At 32.5% G+C, this 17850-nt stretch overlaps 1 protein-coding gene across 1 annotated transcript; it reads right to left on the bottom strand.

Annotated features, from left to right (window-relative positions):
- Positions 1-3958: 3958 nt before the first annotated feature.
- Positions 3959-16955, bottom strand: LOC128982997 (cylicin-1-like). The gene is made up of 8 exons (XM_054402112.1): positions 16772-16955; positions 15896-16122; positions 13464-13633; positions 11464-11648; positions 10855-11054; positions 9954-10183; positions 6727-7165; positions 3959-4188 (listed from the first exon to the last, which is right to left on the bottom strand). Exons 1-8 carry the CDS (start codon positions 16832-16834, stop codon positions 4017-4019), a joined length of 1686 nt encoding a protein of 561 aa, XP_054258087.1. The 5' UTR covers positions 16835-16955; the 3' UTR covers positions 3959-4016.
- Positions 16956-17850: the final 895 nt, after the last annotated feature.

A 17850-nucleotide genomic window follows, 5' to 3' on the forward strand; every position in this document is an offset into this window, starting at 1 on the left:
AATGACTAGCCCATGCTTCTTATCGCAGCTTGAGTTTATTAGCGAGTCAATTTACGACACTCTCGGACCATTCAAACAAACAAATTAAACTTAACATTCAGCTTTCTATATGTGGTAATTGTAAATGTCATTATGATGCCATCTAAACATTAAACGTATATATTTAAATTATATTATGTAATAGGGATTATAATCACTATATTTTATCTTATTTGTTTATTATATCTCAGGAACCTTAGTAGATAGCTTTAGTAACTGTTACTTTTGTTTTGAACAATGTTAGTTAGAGGTAAGGGTGACATTACTGAATAAATAGTAGGCCCATGCTTGTACTTACTATGTTGAATATTTTGCATCACTATTTATTCTGTGGTATGATATAACTTTGTGGCACCATAGACGGCCAGAGTTTGACAACTTCAGGTTTTAAAGTTTACACTAAACTTAAATGCAATATAAATACATTGTAGAGTATTTATACGAAACAATGTTACATAAAGAGTTAGACTATTTTCGATAATGGCAAGACCTGAAAAAGCTCCAAAACGTAACTGATTACAGCACCTAGTTGTCAGAACCAGGCCTGTTTGTGATTAAATAATAACCTAAATCAGGCCTACTCTTCCCAACAATGATATCATTGTAGGCTAAAACTGGGATGTCAGATAATAAATAGAAACCGTTCAATACATCTCATTAAAAGAGGTTTAGCAATATTAATATAATTTGACATATAAAATGGTTTGTTATAGGGCTTATAACACAAAAGTTAGTATCCTTATTAAACTTCATTTTTGTTATGATGACATTGAATCCATCCTCATTTATATACAGACATAGATTAGAAGAAGCAAAGGACAGGACTTTGATGTGGTTTAAAAAGTTTGAGATGGTCAGATTAGAAAGATCAAATAGAAAAAATCACTCAATTTGAAAATATTTTACTATTGTAGGAAAATCCAAGATTTTACTACAAGTATTAATTATTCTAGGTCAACAATTGATTCCTGTGTTATTACCGGTCTGTATGTGTTATAATGCAAGTTTGCAAAATTTTCAGCTTAGGGAATTTCAATTAGTTCACCTATTTCAAACAAATAATAACATTTATTTATAGTCAGAGAAATATAGGATATGACCTTAAAAAAATTGCAAGAAGACATTTTATGGTTTTATTTTGTAAAGTTAGGTTCGCAGAATGACATACTAAAAGTTGCCAAAAATCGGTGCACGAGAAAACTACTAAAATCACAATTTAAAATGGCGGCTAAAAACGTGTTCCCTATCAAAATGAAGTACTAACCACCTGATAAATACAGGCGGTGGTCCCAAGCCAATATCTCGAAAAATGTGCATAACAAATGAATGTGAAAAATGTTTGTTTTTTTTTTGTAATTTTTTCAATGTTGGGAAAAGCCGCCATTTTAAATTGTAACTCTAGTGGTTTTCTCGTCCACCGATTTTTGGCAACTTTTAGTATGTCATTCTGCAAACCCAACTCTACAAAGTAAAACCATAAAACGTTTTCTTGAAATTTTTTTAACGATCCCTGTGTAAGTTTTTTTAGTTTGCTTAGACTATTACTACTTTTGTCAATTGATTTATCTTGTATAATAAATATAAGTTCTTGAAAGTAGCTTTATATTCTACTAGCAGAGTACCCGTCCTACGTACGGGGTGTGCAAATAAGTTTAAAATGCTTATTGCAGTTATACTCAAGCTTTGCGTTTGCAATGGGGGAGGATAAAGTTTGACAAAATTTGCTTCTTTAAATTGACGGTATACTATGGTATTACACATCTATCATAGCCATAATGTTCTACCACTAAAACAATAAAAAAAATATTAAAAATTCGCAGAAAATTACAAATCATTCATGACATTAAAAACATAAACATAACTGTAAACAATCCTATTTTGACAGTTCTCATTGCGTATTACAGTTTTATGTTGCTGCTTAGTTCAAATTAGCTGTTTACATAAATGCAAAAAAATATAGTTTGCTGCACCCTGTTGGTAAATCTTATAAATTTTTAATGCTTTTGTAGATCATAGAACCAACTTTTTTTAGTTGAAACAGCTGACTAAATTCTTTAATTCCCTTTAAATATGAATAGTCATAAGGTTAACTTGGGGAAAATCCAATGGGGTGGAGCCCGAAAGGATTTTTGAGATAAGAATATGCCTATATGTTAATCGGGAATGTGAGCTATCATCATGCCAAATTTCAGCCCAATCCGTCCAGTGGTTTATGCGTGATTGAACTTCAAACAAACAAACAAACAAACAAACAAACAAACAAACAAACAAACAAACAAACACACAAACTTTCACATTTATAATATTAGTTAGATTCTTGAAATATTAAGATTATTTCTTAAATGCCGAAATGAAATATTACGTGAAGTTCTGGAAAATAATCTCTCAAACAACTTTAAACATGTTTTCAAATTTACAAATATAAAGTTGTAATACCAACAAGCAACTGTTTAGTAAGTGATTCAATTATTTTGTCTGATTGTGTTACTATACATTATAGTCTACTATCTATATGTTTAACTATTGACAAGAATGCAGCAATAAGCTACATCGATTAAATCAATCGATACATATACATAATACATAATTTCCTTATTTAATGTTACCAATCATATTTATATCGTTTACTACCGTCAACACACTTATAATTTTGGCTTAGTTACGCCTCCATCACAAATCATAAATATAACATGTTTTCTACAACCATACAGTTTTAAGGTAGGCTATACAAGATTGTATATCAGGAAAGAGTAACATAATGGAACTTTAACTTCTGGTATTTTAAACTTGACAAAGTGTAAAAGGAGGCTTACCCTTGATAATCTGGTTAAAGCAGAATCGGACGTAAACCAGCTGACTTATGATGGAGGCTTAGACTCCAGAGCAGTCCCGGGATTACCATTTTTATTGGGACAGAAGCTTCTAGCATTGCCAAACACATTCTCATTTCATTACTCTTTAGATTAAGTTATCAGTTAAAATTCTCATCCTCTAACTTTTTAAAAACGTTGTTCAAAATTTTAAACACAGCCATATTTAAACTTGTGCACTAAAACATTTAAACTAGTATTCATGGGATGTATATCCTATGGTTTTAGTTTTAGTAGTCAACCACGATGAGCAGTTATACTCAAGCTTTGCGTTTGCAATGGGAGAGGATACAGTTTGATAAAATTTGCTTCTTAAAATTTTAAGGTATACTATAGTATTACACATCTAACATAGCCATAAGATTCTACTACTTCACCCAAACAATAGAAAAAAATACATTATTAAATATTCGCAAAATATCACAAATTATTCTTGAAACTAAAAACATAAACATAACTGTAAACAGCCAGTTCTCATTGCGTTTTTTGTTGCTGCTTGGTTCAAATTAGCTGTTTTCATAAATGAAAAAAAATAACAGTGCTGCACTCTGTTGGTAAATCGTATAACTTTTAATGCTTTTGCATGTCATCAAACCAACCTTTTTAGTTGAAACAGCTGACTAAATTCTTTAATCCCATTTAAATATGAGTACTTATTGGGAAACTCTAGAGCCACTGGGGCGGAGCCTGAAAGGATTTTTCAGAAAAGAATATGAAACTAATTCCCGATATGTTAATCGGGAATGTGAGCTATCATCATGCCAAATTTCAGCCCAATCCGTCCAGTAATTAATGTGTGATTGAACTTCAAACAAACAAACAAACAAACAAACGCACAAACTTTCACATTTATAATATTAGTAAGATAAAGCTTTTATTAGTTCAGTTGACAAACCATTTCTCAAAGAAAAGTTCTAAGAGCAATGTCTTTTACTATCACTGTTTGCTTGATAGTTTAGTATAAAAAAAAACAATACTCAAATTGTAATACTGTAATATAAACAATTTTTTATCACTTTACAAAATAAATATGTATATGAACACAGTTGTATTTTTTTTTATTTGTTACCTCCTTATGCATGAAGTTTAAACCATTTACTATTGTTTTTACTTTTTCTTGCCTTTAGCTTTCTTCTCAGATGAAATTTTCTGTTTATTCTTCTTTCTTTGGGATTTGGAACTTTTTCTCGATCTTGCTTTTGAATGGTCAACTGCTTTTTCATTATACTTTGCTTTTGTTTCCAAGGGATGTAATGAATTAATTAAATGTTCCACATATCTAGAAAAGGGGTTTCTATAGTTAAATGATGGTCATGGACTAATGTTATTTGTGGTATTCGATACTGAAACTTAAAATATTAATATGCATACCATCTTATAACCTAATTTAGTTAATAGTTTTAAGCGGAAGGTAGTTTTAACATTTTAACTTTGTTCAAATTAAGAAAACTGTGAATATTGCAAGGAATGAATTAATTCCTCAGTTATTCTTTCTCCAAACTAAGCTTAAAAGATATTGTTGAGATGTCTACACAATTTGCTAAATTTGATGTATGATATTTATTTGCAAAATTAACATTTCTGATAAATTTTGTATCAAATATTTTAAAAGATGCTATTTTAAAACCATCTTAAAGTTTGTATTCACATTTTGCACAAAGATAGTAGTGGCAAATCTATATAATCTATATAATTAATATAGACACGAAGTTTGTCGGTTGAGCTCCTCCACCATTTCTTAACCGATTTTATCCATTGTCGTCTCATTGGAAAGAGCGTGTCGCGTAAATTTGTAAACTGGCCTTACATTTCTGAAAAAGTCCCTTGGGCTCTGCCCCAGTGGCTTTTGAAGTTCTTACGTTATCCTTATGGAGAATATAATTGTTTACATTTGGATCAGCTGTCTAATTTAATTGCTGTTTTTTTTTTCAATTCAATGAAACGCATTAAGTACATTCAATGATTTTGTAGAAATGAAATATTTACTATTTTAATTTATATTCGTACATACAATGTAAAAAATCTAGAAGCCTGGACAATTGACATTGTACTGTATTTCTTGAGCAATCATTGAAAGAACCGATTACTTTACCACGAAAACATAAGAAAGTCATAGAACGCCACGAAGTAGAAGAAATAGAGAAAACAAAATTTAGGTTAAGTACTATCGTTATTAGCCTATATAATGATGAAGAACACCTACAATATGAAGATTCCCACAAACAATGAAGAAGGATGTTAGCCATAGTACTACTATTTTGTAGGAAACATGGACTTAACATTACGCTAATTGACAAAGGAAACCCCTCTGCTGATTTAAATTGGTAATGCAAGGACAATAAATATATGTTTTCATAAAGGTCAAGTTATTTTAAAAAGAATACGACTACATCCAAGAAACCTTAATAAAACTTGAATTGAAGGATTCGCATTATTCACATTTAAGGGAAACAACAAACCATCTGAACAACATTAGGCCTTTCAATTCTGCATTCTTCCAGGTAGGCCCTAAATATAATTTACGTTATAACAATAACTAGCCAAATTAATTCCAATTGAAGCAAATAAAATTATGTCAGAGAGGTTGTGCAGAGAATTAGGTAGTTCGTAAGTAATATATACAAAATGTTATCGCTATAAAAAAATGACTGAAATTTGTAAACGTACTGGCGACTATGGGTGGTACCATGCAGACTACATTATCATTGACTAAGATCAACATGGACAAGCAAATGCGGCTATAAGTGGGAAACATTTGTAGAATACACTAAAAAACCGAATCAGCTTTTGAAAAATTATAAAATATTTACAAGAAATATTGATTATATGGAACTGATAGGGACGTAAACTATTAGTTGAGTCGTTTAAATTCATCGTAAATTATGATTTTATTCGTTTTTAATTCAGTTATTTGTGTTTCAATAACTAGGCTACTTTACTTGTAACAATGTTGTTGCAACATGTACACTATAGTTCGGCCGCTTAGAAAGCGACCTCCTCCAGCATTGGTTTAGCATTAGCGCGCAGGTCGTTTTCCAAGCGGCCGAACTATAGTAAGATAACAATTGTTTCACCACACTATGATGTTTTTAGCCGTTTTACAAACGTTTATAATTGGAGGCTGAAAGCATCTGAACTGAAAGCTACGTAGGCCTATTGCTGTGCATGCCAGCTGTCATCGTCATTTGGGGACCGAGCAGGGTTTTACATCCCCAGGGCTGAAAATAAGCTGTTCGTTTATTTACTCAAAACATTAGTGTAGTATCCACATCATGCATTGCAATAGACCATGGCCACACTAAAAAAACCTTGAATAGACCTGTTTTTGTCACAGCTGACTACCAACTACAGTATTTATTATTTTTCCTGATTCCTCTAAATGGAATCACTAAAATTCCATACAATTGAAAAAAATGGAAAGATATCCATACAATCTTTTCCACAAAAAAAAACGTTGCAAACGTTTCTTGGGTTTCTGTTGTGGTTTATGATCTTTAGTAAGGGTGGTGGTGTTAGCACGTCATTCCCTAACCTTAAAATTGTAGATGTGTGCATTTATTGAATATATTTTCTCACTTTCGTATAATGTGGTGAAAAATAGCGTTCGTACCAAGGGCCGATTGCACAATATCTACTGTAGCTCAACTTACGAAAAATATCCAAACAGACAGGCAATCACTGAAGGGGAGAAATAAAACGAGAAATAAATCGGTTCCGGGTCCAAGTCTTACAATGAGACCTACTGTATAGCTTATTCCCAATTAGGGAAATATTCTTAAAAGCATTACTACCTTGTCTTTAGTTTGGTTTAACTCACCCATTTTTAACCCCTTCAGATAAGGGTAAAATACTTATGATTTGATTTTCTTTTTCTATTTTTTTAGTCTCTAATTTCGTTTTAGAGGCAATGGTGTTGTTAAAATTTTCTAATTTGTCTTGAATTTGTTGATCTTCAATATTCTGAGTGTGCTTTTGTGTGTTTGCCGTAAGATTATTTTGGGTGATAGATTTACCAAATTTTCTATTTTTGTTCATTGACCTATTTTTAGATTTATTTCCTACAGATTTATTTCTTCCTTTAGTTTTATGTGGAGATTCAGATTTTCCATCGTGGTTACTGCTGAGCTTTGGTTTATTCTCATCTTTTTCTTTATATGTTTCATTTCCATTATTTTGTTCTGTAGACTCGTTTTTCTTATTTCTTCTATTTATAGACTTTTTCATGATTTTTCCAACATTTTCCCCATCAAATTCATCTGAAAATATAGAAGCAGATCAAAATGTTAGAATAAAAAATCAAATATGCTTATTTAAAAAAACATAATATTATAAACAAAATATCTTTTTTAGCGAATTTCCCTATAGGGAAGTAGCTATTACCGTAGGTCTCATGGTAAGACCTAGGCCCGGGACCGATTTACTTTTTCATTTTGATGTCCCCAGAGGCCAAAAACACCATTCGTTCAAATGTTTATATATCTATATATATATATATATATATATATATATATATATATATATATGTGTGTGTGTCCATTCGCACCATAACTTGAGTAATTTTTGTCCGATTTTGATAAAATTTGGTTTGAAGGTGTAAGGCGGGATAAACTCGAACGAGTTCGCGAACCAGCATGATCGGACTATGGGAACGGGGGTTTACGGGGGGTTTTATGGGGTAAAAATAGGTTTTTCCCATTTTTTACCAAAAAAAATAAAGTTTTGCAAAATTTTTTCAAACCATTTTGTAGAGCTTCAAAAAACAAATAATTTAGTATATTGAAGTGTTACTATGCGCCTAATGGTTACGGAGAAAATTCCAAAAAAATGTAAATTTTAAATTCCCATGTTATTCTTATGGAGAATGAGTAAACTGTTGTAGTTTGCTTGTTTATGAATATATTTTGATCAAATTTGGAAAATGTTTTTATTTCTTACTAACTATTAACATTTTACAAAAAAAGTTTTATCCTCCCTGATGCAGCAAACCTAAGTACCTGTTAAAATAATTCTATTTAAATAGGAAATAAATGTTAAATTTTTAAGTAGATATTTTAGTGTAAATCCAATCAGACATATGGAAATTCGCTTAGTCTGCAGGTTTGCTGCGGCAGGGGTATTTTATAAACAAAATAAGGGGAAACGTTATCATCTGTGACAACAGTGATGAACGTATAATATTACAGAGATACAGTGTATTTTCAAATTAAGTCACAATTTTTGGAATCAACCCCTGATAAGGTATATATTTTTTTTTGCGGAGCGAAGCGAAGCTCTTTGGGATCGGCTGCAATGCAAACGTTCTAAGGCTATCACTATCACTAAATAACGGCTGAACAGATTTTAGCCAAACTTACTAAGGTTGTTTCGAAAAATGTTAGGAAGGTTTATGAAAAAACAATTCCAATTTTTGATAATGCCTAGCCTATAATTTCAAAGTTTATAAATTTTAACATTGGCTTTATGGGTTGCCATGATTGTTAAAACATAAGGACGAAAATGTAAAAAAAAACACATTTGCCAAATCTGGCCAAGATTGACAAAATAATGTTGATTGGTCGGGTTCAACCAGAACTGTTGGCTGACCAGGATGACATTACCAAGCAAACATGGAAAAAATACCGATACAGAATAAATATGTATGTTCACACCATTCCTTAATGAAACTTGTTATATAATGTTTATAGTTTTGAGAGAAACTGATGAGTAGGCCTTAATTGATGAAATAGTTGTATTACCCATATCTATAAACATTGTTTTTATTATTGAATTATTAAAAAACCATGAAACGTGATCGTTCTGCTCAACTGGCTTTCAATGCCATGAAAGCAATCCTAGTTAGATTTAATTGTGTATATGTACTTTTATAATTTGTAGTCTTAAGTATTGACTAGTAAATGTTAATATCTATAGTCTAAGAGCCAGTGAAAAGCTACCTGTATGTATTTCACCAGACCTGGGGTTTTGTACAGTGCCCCTATACTGTACCTACCTACCTAGTGGGTGGAGAGTCACTAATCCCAAAGTAATGGACCCCCACAGACCCCCACAGGCAAGACAGGTATCGATTTTCGGCGAATTTTAAATTATGTTGACCACGTCTGCCGTTTTGTTATTTGAAAATATATTATTATTATTATACAAAAACAACAATGGCAGACCATTATTGTGCGTTTATCATGGTGGCAGACAGTTGTAAAGGTGAAGTGCTGAAACAATAAAAAAAAACTCTTAAATATCAGCATAGGTTGAGTTTGGTATTAAATTAAAGGTCTCCGTTAGTTTAACACAATGCCACAAACCCGAACTCAAACGGATAACTGAGTAACGAATGACAGGTGTGCAAAGATCGCTTAAATTTGCAATGCTTATTTATTCTTACTAGTGTACCTGTTACTCAAATTCGAGCAATTGCTAAGTATTACAGGCGTAATTTTAAAACGAATAACAGTAATAATTTCTGATGACTTTCAAGATTCGACTCAAATATTATCACTTTGGGATTAGTGACTCTCCACCTCATGTATGGTAAGTATAGGGGCCTCACCGTACAAAACCCCAGGTCTGGTCAAATACATACAGGTAGCTTTTCACTGGCTCTTAAACTACTATTGAAATTGTAACAGCTGATTCCGTTTCAGAACTGTTTATTTTGGCTAATACTATTTAGCAAAGTCCAACCACAATCATATAATAGATAGTAAGTTTTTTTTAAAAAACAAATGAATAAATATTTTAAGAACTATTAAGAACCATGATTACTACTTGAAAACAAAATTAAATATTAAAAAATGTGTGTTTTATTATCCTTGAATAAACACAATCGTTTTCCTACTTATTTATTTTCAAATTGTAAATTAGCATTGTAAGTACTGCAGAAGACCGATCCCTTGAACATCGCAACATCCTACCAAGAAATTATAACTTCAAGCAAATGAATGAATAGACTAAGGAAAGATTAAATGACATTTCTGAAATTTACTTAAAAACTCAAATCAAATTATTATAAAAATGTTAAAAATCAGACAACATCAGGGTTGCCGATACCTTTTGAATATGGAGATCCTTTTCTGTTATCTTTCACTTGACCTTTTCTTTTTTTCTTGGGTTTCGGAATCAGTGTTTTCTTAGATCCTGGAGACTCAGGGAGTGTTCCATCATTTGTGGATGTTAAGAGTTTTGGTTCTTTAAAAACAAGTGGAATTTCCACTGGGACTATAATGGTAGGAGAGCTATAAGTCTGACTGATCAGCGAGAATGTAAAACGATCTGCAAAACTACAAATTTATGTTTATTTTTGTAAATTATAGGTCAAATTTAATTGCTTGAAGATTTTATTTGCACTTTATTAACTGAAATTGATACTTTAGATTGCATTAGATGTACCCCAACACCTTAATGTAGTTTTTAAGGCGAAGATGAATGAAGAATGATCATAGTCCGAGTACGTGTTGAAAGAATAAATGAATGAATGAAATTACGTATTTGTACTGACTAGCTTGTTCTTTATTAGCCAGGATTTAAAATCCCACTAAGGACAGCTTGGTTAAGTTTCAAACTATCAACAAGTTATTTATGCCTTTGCTCAGGTCTAAACTGTCCAGTCTTCTGACTAATTACTATATCCTCTCAGCTATCTTTAATACAAAATCATGTTAGTAATGCTAATATTGAGAAATTTCTTTTAGGATCTACATAAGTACGAAAATAAATTAATCAACAGATTGTGGTAAATAATTACGATTTTGAACCGACATCTGGGTGATCAAATTTGAAGGAATAAGATGGTTAGGGTAAGCTGTTTATAAGCCTCAGCTTTCCTGTGTGCAATTGAATATAGAATAAATTATTATGGTTTAAAATGTAAAATTTGATTGGGCCTTTCATTTAACATCTAAAATAAATTTAGATCTAATAATCCTATCTACAAGTAGTAACGTGTACATACATATCATAAATCATTTCCATTACTGAGTTCAGGATTCGTAAATTTTTAGCAATCTTTTCTTCTGTAAAGCCAGATTCTTCCTCAACTTTTAATGAGTAACTGGATTGAGTTCTAGAGGCATGATGTGAAATATTAGATCTTTTAAATTTTAGCTCAAGATTTTGGTCTGAGAGATTCACTTGGTTATTTCTTAAAATTGCCTGAAATAAGTTAAGAAATTACTATTATAGTCAATAATGTTCAGATAAGATTAGGAGCAAGACAATTATAATTGTTAGAGCTCACTGAGTTTTGGCTCTGATGGTGGGTAGCAGCAGTGTCAGCATCAAGAAGCTATCCAATAGACATAACATGTCACCAGCATGCACAGAGGCATAAAGGTGCTTTCCCAAACCTCATCCTAGCCCATCAATCAATGGCATTTCATAGTAACAGTGCAACTTAACTTAAGAACACCAGCAATACATTATCAGGAATAAAGAATATGTTCGGTCTTATTTAAAATGTGTTAGGAAAAACCCTCCGATGGGGCTGTAAAAATGATGAACTAGCAGAGTTGTTATACCCTTAGTAGTGCATAGACAGAATAAACATGATACGTATACTCACACTATGGAGGGATTCTGAAGAAACCCGACTTTCATTGTCACTTGATAAACCAATGATTGATTTTCTCTTTAGAGTACACATTTGTCCTGGTTGGGGCATTGGTTCGCCAGCTTTAATGTGATTCTCAGCTTTATAAAACATTTCTTGTAGTTGAAAAAATAATTCTTCCCTCAACTCACCATTGACTGTGTAATATATTAATAGGTAATGATTATTTTGTTCATATGATATTATTTATATTTTAATTGGACTAACTCATAAATATAAATTAAGTACAAGAAACTTATTCCACAACTCTAGCACCTTAAAATCACAAGCATAAAATATAAATTTAATTTTACATTTTAATCATTATTTACGATACTAGTGAGGCTCAACGCGCCGCAAAATAACATATTAGGAATTTAGAAAACAAATTCATCGGTTAATACAGTGACTCTAAATCGAAAATAAAATAAAGTAATAAAGCCTTAGAAGGGACACATTTAATAGATCATTGTATCATATAAAAGCATATTAAAAGGACATAAAACTGCTGCTTGAAGAAAACCCTTGTAATAATAAAAACTACAAAACAATATTTTTAACACAAGAGTTCCTTAAATACTACGTTTTTAGTCGTAAACCCTTGAATACATATTACATATTACCTTCAGGAAGATTACAAAATAAGATTACTAAATAATCTGCAAGCAAATTATCAATGCTTTCGTAGACCTTGGGCTCACCTGGAAAAATTTATCGAAGACTTTGTTCTTGATCAAATCAGTCACTGTTTTTGGAGCTAAAATAGGCTTTGTCTTTCATTAGACGATTTTGTATACTTTCAACGACGTTATGGTAGATTAAATCAATGAATAGAAACCCTTGCACAAAGATTGGGATCTCTTGTAATCAAACCAGGTATATTTTCTTCAACTCTCCTAATCTCTCTCGTCATTCTCTGCCAGTAGAGGCAATAGGAGAAAGAGACACCACTTGGGGCGTTTTTTCCCATAATGGGGATCATTTTTAGCCACTTTTTCAAAACTCCTGATCTTTGCCTATACATGCAAATGTTCAATACTATTGTACAACTCTATAAACATTTCAAATCCACATCCATTCGCACTTATATTTTCAAAATTGTGCGAGGTTTGCACGCGAACTCGGGCACGCTTCCCTATAATTGTCTCGCTCCCGACCCACAGTTGTGCTTCTTGTCCCCAGTGGCACCTCTTGATCGAGTCCTGGGTGGGAAACCTTCCAAACTTCATCTCTTATTGAATTTCTTAATTTCTAGTTCATTTTTTATTATTTATGTTAAAATTTCTTAATTTCTAGTTAAAAATGTTGAAATTTTGCAAAAGCCTATATATAGAGGTGACATCAGCCCGAGACCTCATTCCTAAACATGAAGCCGTCATGTCAACACTGCTCCGTGTCGCTCTCCAACGAAAGCAGCCTGATTCGCCACTACAAATTAATACTGTACATCAAATAAAGGTGAAACTGTGCAAAGTTTGTGACTTAATCTGTGATAGCAACATGGCTCTAGAATCGCACATATTTTATTACAAAGTAATAAGACTGGCAATTTCTGTAAAACAAATGTTGTTGAACATTTCAAAAGACACGTCAATTCTTGCAACAATTAATTGTCCTTAATATACAATGATTAAATTTGTTGGTGAATCGATTAGAACTGAACTTAAAAATACTCTTCAGTCTTGTCCTCTGCCAATAAATGGATTTTAGTAAGGAGAATCAAATTTATAAAATACACAATAGATCAAAATGGAAAATTAATAAATGAACAATAATATATTATAGGGTAAAATATTATTTTTTTTAATCGGTTTCAACTTGTGGTTTATTTCAAATCTTTATTTACCAGTATCTCACTGTGTGGACTAACGGCATGGACGTCACGCTAGAACGTGTATCAACTGGACCTCATCAGTTGCAAATCTACTAATCTAGGTTGGTGATACAAAGAGTCAAGTACTCATGTCACTTACTTGCAATACAGCGTAAGACAAATCTGAACCACATGAGGTGAACATTTTGGTCTTGAGTAGAAAAGCCTTTGAGTTGCAAGTACTTGACTAACTTGGATAAAATATCCAAAAGCCAAAAAGATGTACAGTTGAATTCATAATCAAAAATGTTCAAACAACCTCCTAGCTCCCTAAAACAAACAACAACCTACACGATTTGGAGAGACAAAAATAGATGAAATTATACTGTATCTATATATATAAAAGGCAAAGCCCTCACTGATTCACTCATCACTAATTATCTTACTCCCCATTTACCTAGGAGGCTGAAATTTGGTACACTGATTCTTTAGGCATTAAATAGGAAAACTAAGTTGTTTTTATTCCGATCGGACTCTTGGGCTCCGCCCCAGTGGCTCTGGAGTTTCCCATGTTAACCTTATGAGTACTCATATTTAAATGGAATTAATGAATCTTAACAGCTGTTTCAATTAAAGCTATGGTTCCACAGACTGCGGAACTTCCGCCGTGCGGTGCGTAATTTTCCGCTGTGAAAAATTACGCAGCGTAAATCTGGAGGGGTGGTTCCACTGACTGCAGAAATAACGTTGCGGAAATTCAGTTCTGTCCAAACTAGCGACGAGTATGGAACACAAATAGAATACCATAAATACCATAAAATAATATTAGGTAATATTCAGACTTAACTATTTTTAATTGTGGTTACTTTTATTGTAAACTGATGTTTTAAAAATTACCTTATTAATTTTTTATGAGGATGGTGATAGTAAACATAAATAAAATAATAATTTGGACTTAAATTGTAGTTTTATTGATACACGAATAAATATACAAGCCCCAAAAATGAATAAGGTTATTGAAATAATGTTAGGAAACTTAACTGATCGGTCACAATAATTAATTGATGGCTCTTCTCCACTGGCGGAATCCGCACTGCACTGCTCTCAGACCAGTATGATTTGTCCGCCATGCGCAACCGAAAATTCGGGATGCGGAAACGCACGTCAGTGGAACCGCACACATGGGAACTCCATTAAACCAGTGTCGTTGTAATTCCGCAGCGGAAGAAATCGCACCGCACGGCGGAGATTCCGCATCCTGTGGAACCATAGCTTAAACAAGTTGTTTAACAGTTGAACAGCTGTTTCAATTAAACAAGTTGGTTCTGTTCTATGATGTTCAATAGCATTAAAGTTACAATGATTACCAACAGGGTGCAGCACTATTATATTTTTTTAATTTATGACAACAGCTAATTTGCAACCAAAAGGTGAGTGAGCGTAGTGGACAAACTTCAACCTGGAGGCGAGTTAGTGTAGCGAACGAGCTAACCTGAAGGCAAGTGAGCGCAGCGAACGAGCTCCAACCTAAAGGTGAGTGAGCGTAGCGAACGAACTTCAACCAGGCCGTGATTGAACCATGCGTACGAGCTCACTTATGAAGTTAAACGGGGCAAAGCCCGCGGGTACAGCTAGTTTTATAAATAAAACTCTAACTTATATATTTCATCACTAGGGCATAAAGTGACTCTTTTCAATCCAAGTTTCAGCCCATAAGAGGAAAATGAGTAAGGGTTGAAAAGACACTCTTTGTCCGTGTGATTAACTATATTTTTTGTCATATTGGAACATTAACAAGCTAAGCTAGAAAACTAAAATACTTTTCATTTCAAGATAATATCTCGTTCTCTCAAAATAACTTCCAACTTGTTTTATTAATTAATTGTGTTAATGCAAATTAGCAAGCAGCTATATAGTACCTAAGTGATTCAATCATTTCATCTATTACTGTTGTGTTAGTATAAAAAAAAATAATAATAATACGTTTAATAGCACTAGTAATAATATATTTACACTTATACTGTTGAATCACAAGACGGTAAATACATATGAAAGATGGTAGGTGGTGATCGATTTCGATTGGACACTCCAATCATCATCAGACCCAATAGGCGAATCATTTTTTACTGAATCATTTGCCTATTGGGTCTGATGATGATTGGAATGTCCAATCAAAATCGATCACCACTTACCATCTTTCATATGTATTTACCATCTTGTGATTCAACAGTATAAGTGTAAATATATTATTACTAAAGTTATTAGACATATAATCTGTTTGTTTTTCAGGTCATTTTATAACACGTACGATGCTGATCAAGAAGTTATTCATTGTTGTGTTAGTGTCCAGTCATTATGTCGAACTATTGACAAGATTACAGCTATAATCTACAACCGATGTAATTTGTTACATAATTTTAATAAATATTGTGATTGCTTACAATCGGAGTTTACAGCAGTTGACTTTTCCTCCTTAGGGAGTAAAAAGGCTTGTTTTTGCTGCGGAATTACGAAGTAGTATATTTCATCACTAGTCATACTTTAGATTATATTGAACACACTAATTCTCATATTTTATTTATTTTTCCTTACCGAATACAGTCTGTTGCCTCCATATGTGTCAAATCTGGTATTTTAGAATTTGCTTTTAAAGGGAAATTAACAATGGTGTAAAAAACTCTTGAATTTACTGTCGATACTGACTGAACCAGTCCAGGATCATTTTGTTTTGCAAATTTTTGGACTGATCTTCCGAATTTTGAACCATGTTCTGAATTTAAGCTCCCAAAACATATTGAGTTGTTCATTTGTAGGAAATCCTAAAACAAAACCACGATGGATTATTTGAATAATTTAATTATATAAACCAAAGTAAACTTTATGAGTATAATTGTAGCAGTTCCAACTTAAATAATATCACATAAATTTGATTTTCAAAACAGCAAGTCCAAGCAATTTATAGACATGTTATGTCTAAAAAAGTGTTTAAATTTTTTAAGACCAACTAATTCCAGAGTTAAGCTCAATTTTACTTTGATTATATAATGGGAAGCATGCACGATTGATTTTTGTCAAATCTCTCCTGTAAAATCCTCCTTGGAAGGTTTCGCACTTGTGTAGTATTTACCATGTACATGAAGGAATGCCATAGTAGTTGTAGTAAAGAAAATTTACAATGAAAGATTTTACAGGCACTACTTTTAATCTTCTTTGTTTAGGTTATCTAACTAATACATTGCTTTAGCATTGAGTTTGGCTTTAGTAAAAATAATGGTCTTATTTTTAACCACTAGGGCTAGTCAGAAAGTAAGCAACATATTATAGAATGAAATCTCACATTTCAAAGGAGGGGAGATCTTCATTTTTTTTAGGTCAGACATTGTCATGCAAACCTAACCACATATTTGAGTCAACTTTAGTTCCGCCTACGGTTGATAAAAAAAAATGTATTGTGATCAATAATATTACCCTTGTTGAGAAACCAAAACTTGACTTGGTGCCACTTTTCTTTGTGCTACTCTTGATTGACATTTTTCTGAGTTCCCTAAACCACTACACCACAAATTTCACCATTGACACAAAACGTTACAATTGTAGACTATTCAGTTTATTGGAATCCTTACTAACTCATATTTACAGTTTGTTGGTTTAATTGTTGTGTACACTTAGAGCTTGAAAACAATTCTGTATCCAGTTGAATTCACAGCTGATTTTATTAAAGAAGATTAAAGAAAGATTTTCTGAATCTGAATATAGTATATAGTATTCCTATTTTTTCCAACAAGCAAGGAATCACCAAGCAGACAGATTATATACTCCTAAGCCTATATGATAAGTGAACGTTTGGTTATATCCTTATATATAATACGTGAAGGCGATTTCTACAAAACACTACTCCTCCGTTAATAATGGTTTTTACAAACGATGGGTCAAAATTAATTATTTAGTATTTGTTGTGTAAACGCCCCCTATCACCAATTCCTGTAATAAACGTCCTCGGGCTTTGCCCCTCAGGCCATCAAAATCCCAATGTATTTCTTATGAAGAAAATATTTTGTTTACTTAAACAAAATAATTAGTATTGATTACAGCTGTTCATAGTAAACACGTGATACACACAAGAACGTTAGTTTTCAGAGTGAGTTTGTTTTCAGTTTCGATAACTGGATTGATTACATTATCTTTCAGTTGACTCTTTTAAGTCATCGTAAATTATGACTGTTATTCGTTTTGAAATAAACGCCTGCAATAGTTTGCAATTGCTCAAATTCGAGCAACAGGTGCACTAGTTAGCTCTGATGGTTGATACATCAGCCTTTAAAGCCATGTTTACACTAAAGTTTACAACTAAATGTTGCTCTGAACAAATTTGTGAAAATAGTGGAGGATTTTTGGTGGAAAACCAAAAGTTGTTCCTCATTAATTTAGAACAACTAGTGGAAAACTTGTTGTCAAAGAATTGGCTACCGGCCGATGTCGCAACCGGGGTATGTGGAGGGGATAGGAGGAACAGTTCTCCACTAGTTTTCCACAATTTGCTTGCGCAA

The sequence above is a fragment of the Macrosteles quadrilineatus genome, unplaced genomic scaffold, assembly GCF_028750875.1.
Source record: "Macrosteles quadrilineatus isolate MER2022 unplaced genomic scaffold, UCM_ALF_1.0 Scaffold_1__1_contigs__length_201487025, whole genome shotgun sequence".
Classification (NCBI taxonomy): Eukaryota; Metazoa; Arthropoda; class Insecta; order Hemiptera; family Cicadellidae; genus Macrosteles; species Macrosteles quadrilineatus.

Excerpts from the sequence above, each read along its gene's own strand:
- LOC128982997 (XM_054402112.1), bottom strand. The coding sequence starts at position 16,834 with ATGTCAATCAAGAGTAGCACAAAGAAAAGTGGCACCAAGTCAAGTTTT. Across the intron at positions 7,166-9,953 it reads AGGATCTCCATATTCAAAAG|ATGAATTTGATGGGGAAAAT; the intron begins GTATCGGCAACC and ends CTATATTTTCAG. Across the intron at positions 4,189-6,726 it reads TCTGAAGGGGTTAAAAATGG|ATATGTGGAACATTTAATTA; the intron begins GTGAGTTAAACC and ends CCCCTTTTCTAG.